Source organism: Panthera tigris, chromosome B1 (genome assembly GCF_018350195.1).
Source record: "Panthera tigris isolate Pti1 chromosome B1, P.tigris_Pti1_mat1.1, whole genome shotgun sequence".
In the NCBI taxonomy this organism is placed as follows: Eukaryota; Metazoa; Chordata; class Mammalia; order Carnivora; family Felidae; genus Panthera; species Panthera tigris.
The window spans coordinates 96,541,906-96,552,797 of NC_056663.1; the positions used below are offsets into that span (position 1 = coordinate 96,541,906).

The 10,892-nt window shown below is 37.7% G+C and overlaps 1 protein-coding gene across 3 annotated transcripts in view; it reads right to left on the reverse strand.

The window, feature by feature from the left end:
• Positions 1-8,281, reverse strand: part of INTU (inturned planar cell polarity protein) — an 88,285-nt gene extending 80,004 nt beyond the window's left edge. For 2 of the 3 annotated variants that reach the window (XR_006216786.1, XM_007091813.3), the window contains exon 1: positions 8,073-8,281. Coding sequence is in view for 2 of the 3 variants with exons in the window: in XM_007091813.3 (XP_007091875.2) it covers positions 8,073-8,218 (146 nt within the window). In the remaining variant the exon portion in view is untranslated. The remainder of the gene's footprint in view (positions 1-8,072) is intronic. The other variant, XM_042983937.1, reaches the window with a different exon arrangement.
• Between the last annotated feature and the right edge of the window lie 2,611 nt (positions 8,282-10,892).

Below are 10,892 nucleotides of genomic sequence, written 5' to 3' on the forward strand. Positions count from 1 at the left end.
TGTTGGCATAAAAAGCAAAAGATGCTGCCTCTATGGCTCCCATAGTTCAGTATTCCTGGAAAGCTCCTTATTCCTACTCTGAATGATTAATTCCTATTTAGATGCATCAAGAGCATAACTGATTAAGTGCTAGAAAGCTTAACAGAGTTGTAAAGACTGTACTCCAAACTAGTTCTAACAGGAGAGGGTATATTAAAAACAACTACAAGGATGGGGCGCCTGGGTGGCTTGGTCGGTTGAGTGTCCGACTTCGGCTCAGGTCATGATCTCACAGTCCGTGAGTTCGAGCCCCGCGTCGGGCTCTGTGCTGACAGCTCAGAGCCTGATGCCTGTTTCAGATTCTGTGTCTCCCTCTCTCTGTGACCCTCCCCCGTTCATGCTCTGTCTCTCTCTGTCTCAAAAATAAATAAAAACGGGGGCGCCTGGGTGGCTTGGTCGGTTGAGTGTCCGACTTCGGCTCGGGTCATGATCTCACGGTCCGTGAGTTCGAGCCCCGCGTCGGGCTCTGTGCTGACAGCTCAGAGCCTGGAGCCTGTTTCGGATTCTGTGTCTCCCTCTCTCTGACCCTCCCCCGTTCATGCTCTGTCTCTCTCTGTCTCAAAAATAAATAAAGGTTAAAAAAAATTTTTTTTTAAATAAATATAAACGTTTAAAAAAACAAACAAAAAAACAACTACAAGGAAAACCCAACCTTTCACTGCAACTATTATTCATAACAAAATTAAAGAAATTATTGTTATATGTTTATACTCCCTACTCCAGGAGATGGAGCTTAATCTTTCCTCCCCTTTAACATGAACAGGACTTAGTGACATGCTTCCAAAGAAGAGAGTATGGAAAGTGAGAAATAGTAACTTCACAGTGATGAAACCTTGCAGACATTACCTTAACCAAGTGATGCAGGTTATGAAAAACAAGGAACAACTAAGAAACTGTCACAGACCAAAAGAAACTAGGGACACTTAATAACTAAATGCAATATGCTACCCTGGATTAGATCCTAGAACAGAAAAAGGACATGAGTAGAGAAATGGTGAAATCCAAATAAAGTCTGGAGTTTATTTAACAGTACCGTACTAACGTTAATTAATTTCTTAGTTTTGGCAAATATACCATAGTTGTGTAAGATGTTAACATCAGGGGAAACTGGGTGAAGGATATATGGGAACTCTGTACTATGTTTGCAACTTTTCTGAAAATTTAAATTTATTCCAAAAAAATGTTTATTTTTAAAAAGGCATTAACTCTAGCTGCTTTAATTCAGATTTTTATAATATAAGAATGCTTTAATCTCTTTTCTGAGATCCAATGGTACAAGCTGCAAAGTTGTCATTGTGTAAGTGTCTTTCAGTGAGATTACTTTGTTTATTCTACTTGTTTTCTAAACAGAAATAACTGTATATTCAGTCTGCTCATAAAGTTTGAGAACACTTTAATTGGTTTTCAAGGCTCGGATGTAGTAAACATGAGTAGAATCCTTCTTCCCAAAGACAGACTTGCTAATTTGCAAATAAGCAAGTTCACTTACATAAACTGTAACATAACTATATTAAAGAAAACGAACTTCAGATAAGGCAAATAAGTTTCTCAATTCATATTCAAGAATTCTATACTGATACTAGTTTTTTTATTCTAAATTATTGAATCTCTCAGGTCTTTATATTGTCAGTATTTTTCATCAATTGGTAATATTAGAATTTTCTTAGCCATCACAAGAAAAGTTATGAACAGTCAAACCTACTGGTTCATTTCCTGAAGGAAAACAGACTTTTGCTACTACTCCAAACCTGTTACAGAATTTTTTTTTCCTTTTTAGTAGGCAAAAGCACACCAAAGTGGCCAACACACATAGTTACATGGTGCTAATATGCACAGCAGGACAATTCTAGGGACAGAGAAAAACCACACACAATAAAAACATCATGACAAATGAATACCATTTCTCTCTGGTGTTTGTTCAGTACTGGTCTATCCATGCTTTTCTGTGCTCTGCCTACCAGCAATATCTAATTTTCACCTATGAAGTCTTTTGATTGTTTTCTAAAAGAAAGCCATAATTTTAATGGTTAAAATCTGTCATAGCAGCTTGAGGGGTGGGGAACCTGGGATGGGCTGGTATTCTTTCTAGCCTAGCCACAGTCACCATTTACAAACGTAAAGCATATTAGAGAAAAGGAGGGGATCAATCAGTAAACTAGTCACTGTGTACTCACTGCACGAAATAAATTTTTACATCATGAACACATCTTCATTGGAACTATGTTAATGACCCTGTTCCCAGGACCACATTCCCTACCTCCAACTCTTTCAGCTTAATGGAGCATGTTACATATCACTAAGTTTAGAGATAAGATCTGACCCTGAAATCATAGACCAACAAAAACATTTTTTGATAGGGCATTTTTGTACTTTTAAAGATGTCAGACAGACAGAAGGCTCATCACCTAGCTTAAATGCAAGTGCCAAAACAGAGGAACAAAAACTGTTATAAGAAAGTCAAGTTTGGAGAAATTAAGTCTAAGAGGTATCAAAAAAGGCTGTAGGAGAAGGTAGCACTTAAGTGGGACACTGAATGATTTTGACAAGATAGGAAGCAAAGGTCTTTCAGAGAAAACAAAGTAGGTAAAAGTGTAGGTGTGAAAGTATATACAATATGTATGAGAGAGGGTGTATATTTCCGTGTAGTAATGTTATGTACTGAATGTTTGTGTCCCCTCAAAATATATATGTTGAAACCCCACCACTCAATGTGATGGTATAGAGATGGGACCTTTGGGAAGTAATGAGGAGTAGATGAAGCCATGAGGATGGAGCCTCGTGAATGGGATATGACCTCCTAAGAGTCTTGAGAAAGCTTGTTCATTCCCTCTGCTCTTTGCCATGTGGGGGTACAAATAGAAGTCATCAATCCACAACTTGGAGGAGGGTTCTCACCAGAACCTGACCGTACTGGAACAGTGATCTAGGACTTCCAGCCTCCAGAACTGTGAGAAATAAATTTCTGTTGTTTATAATCTACTCAGCCTAGGGGCACCTGAGTGGTTCAGTCAGTTAAGTGTCTGACTTCAGCTCAGGTCCACGGTTCATGGGTTCGAGCTCCTGTGTCGGGCTCTGTGGTGACAGCTCAGAGCCTGGAGCCTGCTTTGAATTCTGTGTCTCCCTCTCTCTGCCCCTTCCCTACTCATACTCTGTCTCTCTCTGTCTCTCAAAAATAAATAAACATTGAAAAAATAATTTAAGCTACTCAGTCTATGCTCTTTTTAAAATAGCAGCCCCAGGTAAGACAAGCAAGAATATAGGTAGCTTTAAAGAAGGAAGATCATCAAAACTGAGATCAGAGAGGCTTGGGACAGATTTAAAACAGCTTTAAAAGCAAATATGGAATTTATTTGGGAGGCCACCAAGCTTTTGAGTACTATAGAAAAATGATTTAGTATACTCTTTTTTTTAGAACCATTTTAAGTTCATAGCAAAATTGAGCTAATGGTACAGAGATTTCCAATATACTTTCTTCTTCCTACATGCACAGCCTCCTCCATTATCAACATCCCCCACCAGAGGGATACATTTGTTACAACGGATAAACATATATTCATACATTATAATTACCCCAAATCCACAGTTTACATTAAAGTTCATTCTTGGTGGTGTATATACCATGGGCTTAGGGAAATGAATAATGACATGTATCATCCATCACTACAGTATCATACAGAGTAGTATCACTACCCTAACACAATTATCCTAGTATTTTAAATTTTAAAATAAAAACCAGAATAAATGAAGGCCCGTAAAGCTTCTCAATACCAGGAAGATAGTTTTCATGTTAAAGGAAAGCACATAGGGGACTTCTTTCTTCTTTTGTGCATATTTGAAAATTTTCAGGAAAAAAAAGTTTGATTAAAAGGAGGAAAAGCACGTCTTTAATAGGTCACCTATACAAAGATTTCAGAGAAATGCTTGCACATTCAGGCTTTAGCTTTCTCTTTAGCCACACTGCCTCTTAGAATACATAGCATTTTCCATCCTGGAGATATGGAGGACGTTGGGAAACCTCTGATGAAGACGAGAAAACTTGCTACAAGAGGCAACTCTGGAGCACCTGTGGCTCAGCTGGTTGAGCATCTGACTCTTGATGTTGGCTCAGGTCATGATCTCACTGTTGTGAGACTGAGCCCCACATTGGGTTCTACACTGACAGTGCACAGCCTGCTGGGAGAGTGGGAGAGAGAGAGAGAGAGAGAGAAAGAGAGAGAGAGAGAAAGAGAGAGAGAGAGAGAGAGAGAGAGAGAGAGAGACAGAATCTTAAAGCACGCTCCAGGCTTAGCACAGAGCCTGACAGGGGACTCAATCACACGACACTCAGATCATGACCTGAGTGGAAGTCAAGAGTTGGACACTCAACCAACTGAGCCGCTCAGGCACTCCTGTACACTTTAAATACATGAAGTTTATTGTATGGTAAAAAATCTCAGAAAAAAACTGTAAAGGACATATTTCCCTTCTCCAGTTATTCTTATTTTCAGTGGAAGTTCCTTAGCTTTTTATAGCTAAATTCTCTTTTTAAATTATCCCTCTTTCTATAAGTCAAGCTTTTAAAAAATCTAGCAACAAAAAATTCACTTTGAAAAAACAAAAATCTAAGTTATAAAATTGAGAACTCTGACCAATCTGTACTAACCAATGTTGCCTCAAAAGTTGAATAACTGGAAAACCACAGCAAAGGATGCCAACCACAAACCTAAACCCTAACCTTAACCCTGACCCTAAATCTAACGCTACCCCTAACTAGTAACCCCTAAATTCTACCCTAATCCTAACTGCAACACCAAATCTAACCTCTGGAGAGGTCTCTGAACTGCAGGGTATGAGGCATATACTCTTACCCTAATCCTAACCCTGCTCTAAACCTAATTCTAACCCAAACCTGAACACTAACCCTTACCCTAACCCTCTCTACATTCCTCTGGAGAGATCTCTGACCTGCAGGATTAACAGGCACATAACCTCACCCTGGCCCTAACCCTAACCCTTATTCTAGCCCTAAACTGAACCCTAATCCTAGATCTGAGGGGGGAAAAAAGAGTTGGTATATACACACACATACACATCCACAATGGAATAGTATTACTCAGCCATAAAAAAGAATGAAATCCAATGACATGGATGGAACTAGAGAGTATTATTCTAAGTGAAGTAAGTCAGGGAAAGACAAATACCATAAGATTTCAGTCATATGTGGAATTTAAGAAACAAAACAAATAAGCCAAATGAAAAGAAGGAAGGAAACAGAATTTGTAGTATTTCTGAAAATAGGTGTGTACAGATCAAAACAGTTAAAAGAGAAGAAAACCACAGGAAAGGAACTTGGCATTATTAAAAGTAAATGTATGATTTCCATTGTTTCAATACCAAAACTAGTCATTGATTTCCTCAACTCATCTACCAGTATTATCTCTGAAGTATCCTCAGGGACTTGCCAATGTGTTTTCTAATCTAAAATTGTCCTCTTATATAAGTCTTAAACAAACTTACTAAAAGTACTTCACCAGAACATACCCTAAAGTAATTTTATCCCCAAAATGATCACCTTATTCTGTATTAACAATCACATGCAGCTCAAACTGGTTTTTGGTTAGAAAGCATGTATGAAATAATAATTACCAGAAAGAATATGCAATAATTAACTATTAGGACACTGAAAGTTAAGAATATTTTATATGAATAAACAACTAGCATAAACTTCCTTTGAAAAAAAATTTTTAATGTTTATTATTTATTTTTGAGAGAAAGAGAGATGGAGCGTGAGCAGGGGAGGGGCAGAGAGAGAGGGAGACACAGAATCCAAAGCAGGCTCCAGGCTCTGAGCTGTCAGCTCAGAGCCCGATGCAGGGCTCGAGCTCAGGAACCGCGAGATGGTTACCTGAGCCCAAGTCAGATGTTTTAACCAACTGGGCCACCCAGGCATCCCTAGCATACTTGTTCAATATCATCCATGTAGGCAATGAAAAACAATGGGCAATTCGGATCTCTTAGCTTCGATGACAAAGATTAAGTTCACATCCCAATGCCTTTGATCAAAAAGTGATCTTGTCCTTGGGACCCCTGGGTCGCTCAGTTGGTTAGGCGTCTGACTTTGGCTGAGGTCATGATCTCGCGGTTTGTGAGGTGAGTTCCGCATTGGGCTCTGTGCTGACAGCTCAGAGCCTGGAGCCTGCTTTGGATTCTGTTGTCTCCCTCTTTCTCTCTGCCCCTCCCCTGCTTGTGCTCTGTCTCTCTCTCTCTCTCAAAAATAAATAAACATTGAAAAAAAAAAAAAAAAAAGAAGTGATCTTGTCCAAACTGGGAGGATCACCTCTGCATTGCTGACTCTGCACATTAGATAGGTAAACAGGAGCAGAACAGAAGCCTACCTGGTCAGATCAGCAAATCAATTCCCATGACCTACACATCAAGAAGGGGCAGACATAAAATCTGAATATTGATAGGACTTGAAATATAGACCAGCAAAACATTTTACAAAAGGGATTTACTGTACTTTTACTATTAGGAGGATAAAGACACTGGAACATCTGGAGTGATGAGTGAATGACTAATGTAGAAAGTTTAATGACCATTTAAATATATATATATGAAATACACACATGTATTTTGATTTACAAAATGCTTTGAATTAACAAGCTTTCCTAACACAAGGTCTCCAGATTACTCATTTCCTAGGAATTTAAGTGAGGACTAGCTCATTTGTCTTCATTCTATTAAAATCAAGGCACTACATTCGAAATGAGGCCTCCTAAATCTCTACACTGATTTAGCTGTGTGACCATGGGCAAATTACAGATTCTCTCTGGGCTAAAAGTGTGTGATTCTAAGATGTAGAGAAATCAAGAGCTTGAGTCTCACAAGATCTATGACTCCCACAGCAAGACCAAATAAGGTTTCCCATAATCTATATTTCCTTCCAGTGCCTCTCTTGATAACCATAATTTTGTAATTATTTTTTAAATGACCACAGCAGATTACACAAAATACTTGATCCTCTAAAATCTGTTCAAGTCTTCAAGAATATAATCTGTCCTCATTGAGCCTCTAGAGTATGGTAAGCAGCCATTAGTGACTGCTCTTCCCCTATGCTTTTAACGATAATGGTAAAATTTTTTTACATACCCATAGGTGAAAATAATTGCCAAGTAACTTTTACTCCTAAATACACATTAAATACTTGTAACCATTTATTCCTAAATACACTTAAAATGTCATCCTAAAACTGAATGTGCATGGTAGTCTATTATGGGATTGCTTGATGTTTTGGCACCTAAACCTTTTCACTATTAGTCATTTATTTCAAACTACCACTAATTTACTTTTCTAAAAAGGTCTTAATCCATAGCAGTAAGGGATAGATTCCTTCAAAATTAAAGAGGCACTGGGTCTTATGAATCAAAATAATTTTTTCATTATTATTAAAGATTAAAAAGTGGAAAATAATATGTAGATATTTTGTATTTTAAAAATTATGTTATGACATTAAGTAGAAAACCAGAAAACCATGAGAACGTGTAGGAAAATACAGCAGAAATACCCCAAAATGCTGAGAGGTTGTCCTTGATGGTGAAGACTATCAGTGGATTTTAGTTCTTTTATATATATCCATTTTTATAACAGGGAAAAAAATCTAAATAAATAGTTGACTTATAAAACGTGTAGGGTATCCCTCCACTAAAGTCACAAAGATTATAACACCAGATAAGAAGACACTGACATAGGAACGAAGAGTTTTGTGAACATTCTAACAGATATACAGTTAAATATTATAGAACACTCCACAAAGAGAGCCTTATCTGATAATCATAAAAAACCTACAACAGCAAAGAACGGCACGTCATTTCGGCTCACGTCCCTCACAATTGGAATGTGGCTCAAATAAATCCCACTAATTATAGAACACTCAAACACTCAATCCCAACTACTCCAACACTCTGGCAGGCCGCCCCCCCCCCCCGCCCCCCGCCCAAGTGTACACTCTCTGGATTGAAAGAATGGACTTAATTGTCCCTCTTCAAGAATCTTACTCATAATCACTACTGGTTGAGGAATATGAACCCGAGTCGCTGACCCGATCTTCATAATCGCAATCCTCATCTTCTTGTGAAGAATGGTCTCCAGGGAGCTCATCTGGGCTCTGACGGGAACCATACGAAACCGGAGACGCCATCATCAAGGATGCAGTAGTTACTAGTAGTGTTAATTCAAATCTCGCAGCAATGGCTCGCCGTAGCCGCCATGTCGTCTCCGCTAGGGAAAGGGCAAAGTCCACGTGACCGCCAATCCTTGGCTGCAATTGGTGGCAGCTTGAGTTGCCAGGGAGACGAGGAAGCTTTCCCGAGAGAGAGAGGGAGCTACTGAAAGAAGCCAACGAGGTGAAACTTCCAGGAGGGCGTCTCAGTTGGAGGAATATAAGTAGCTAAAACTTCACCACTTAAGAGTCTCCTAAACGCGCTCCTTTAGAGTACTATAATTTATTAACAGCGGAGACCCATTTTTTTCTTCCCTTTTTCTAGTTTGCACTTTGCCCTATGTTTCTAAGCCGAACAGCTGCCCAAAGCCTTAGAGGCACTCAGCTTGGGGTTCCCATGAAAACTCCTCCGTACCTTTCCACAGGGCCTCTGCATCTGTGCTGGGAAGGGAAGCTTTTAAGCAAAGTCCACTAGGTGTAAATGTAAATACGCTCCAATGTTTCTTTGGTTTTCTTACTGTTTCACAGTTGCAAACATTTGTATAGTTTTCCCTAGGAAATGTAAATTGCTTAAAATAAGAGGCAATGTGAAATCAACTGCACGTTCATTTTGTAATTTTATAATTTGATGAAGTGTTATCACTGAAATTGGAAATGTAAACTGGTAAATTTTATCAGTAATTTACGAATACCTACAAGTATTTTTTTCTAAGTACAAAATAATAGCTAGCCTTTATTGAGAGTCAGCCATTTCTCAAATTACTTGTTCTATTGATATACTATACTACGTATTCACATACTATGAAGTAAAGATCCTTATACTAAAATAAGGAAACTGAAGCTTGGGTTATTCATCTTAATGGTCACATGGCTAGAAGGCAGCCAAGCCACACAAAAATTGAACCTGTCATTAACTACTTGATTATATTTCGTCCTCAGGATCTAGTAATTCAACTATTACAGATCTTTTCTAAGAAAATAAAGGTTGTAAAAACAATTATAAAGTTTGTGAAAGTGGAAAGCTGAAAGCAATCTAAATATTCAACAATAGGGGAAAAGTTAAATAATACACTTTTCTATATGAAATATAAATATTATGATAGAAGTATTTTCAAAGAATAATGCAAGGGGGAATATTCATGTTATAACAAGTTAAAGGATATAATATTTTATGATCTCAATGGATGAGTGCTGGAGATTCAACTTAAATTACATTAATTCTAAATGTGTTTTTTCATAGTTGTATACCAGCTGTTGAATATTGTTTTGTCTTAATTTGAATTAATTTATAAAATTGTTTTTATCTTATATGAGAGCTATAGAGCACAGAGCTTATAACTTTTTATTTAAATTATAATTTTTAAAAGTTTAATTCATTCCTGGAAGTCCACAACAGATTTTTCTTTTTTCCTTAAAAGAGGTCTATCTATCATTCAGACTGGAGAACAGGGGACTAGTTCATAACAGGATAATGGGGCAAAAGAGGTCCTTGAGGTGGCAGGAGAATCTGGTGTCTACCAGACAGATGGAAGGACATGACCTTGCTGACATGTCTTCTTTAAAACTGGATCCTAAACGAAGGTGCAGGTGTGGAGGCTGATTTGCCAGTTTTAGTCAGGAAGTTGAGACACTCTCCATACATAATGGTGTTTATTTTCTCAGGTAAGTAGAAGGTAACCTTGCCAGGTGAAAACGAAGGAGGGCAATGGAGTTTGAAGAGAACGGATCCCCGAAGGAAGGGAAACAAATATTTCCATCAGCACTGAGGTCCAAAAATGTAGTTACTTTTAAAATCAGGGAAACAATATTATTTTTTAAAAAGTTGGAATCAATATAATAGTTATACTTGTTTCATGTTAAAATATACATACTTATTCTCACCACAATCTCCAGTGATAAAAATTTTAATATTTTAAAAGCATCTTATTGGAAGTAAAAAAAAAAAAAAAGACATTCTAAATATTAACAAAAAACCCCACATTTTCTGCATATAAATGACACTCTTTTTTTTCTCTATAAACAGCTAATGATTTCATGCGCTGCTCAAAAACCTTCAATGCCACCCCATTAGAGAATAAATTCCAAACTAGGTAGTCTCCTCAAAAAAAAAAAAAAAAAAAAAAAAAAAAAAAAGATTCCAGTTCTACAAACAATTGAGCACCAATTAGGAATTAGATGCTTTATTTCCTGCATTAATCAAGTTAATCAAGTGTGCCCAACTTGCCAGATCAAAAGAACCCCTGGGGTTCTTGTTAAACATAGAGATTTTAAGACCTGTCCCACCTCAAAAGGATCAGAATCTCCAGGGAAGTTGCCCTAGAAATCTCTGTTTTAAACAAATGCTCTCACCCCTCAATGATCCCTAGATTAAGGTAAACTTGGGAAACACTGCCCCAAGCCTCCCCCCAGTTCTAATTCTTCTTATCTGCAGGCCCACTGACCATTTCCACAATAGGCTAGAAACCACTCCCACCTCCTGATTTTGAGCCTGGCAGACAGAGCAAATCAACCTCTCCAAGCTTCACTTTCTTTATTGGTAAATTCAGATATTGATATGTACTTCATAGGACTGTTTGGAGGTCTAATAAGTCAATGTATGTAAGATCCCTAGCACATAAAGTATCAATAAAACTTAAAACTATTTTATAGATCATTT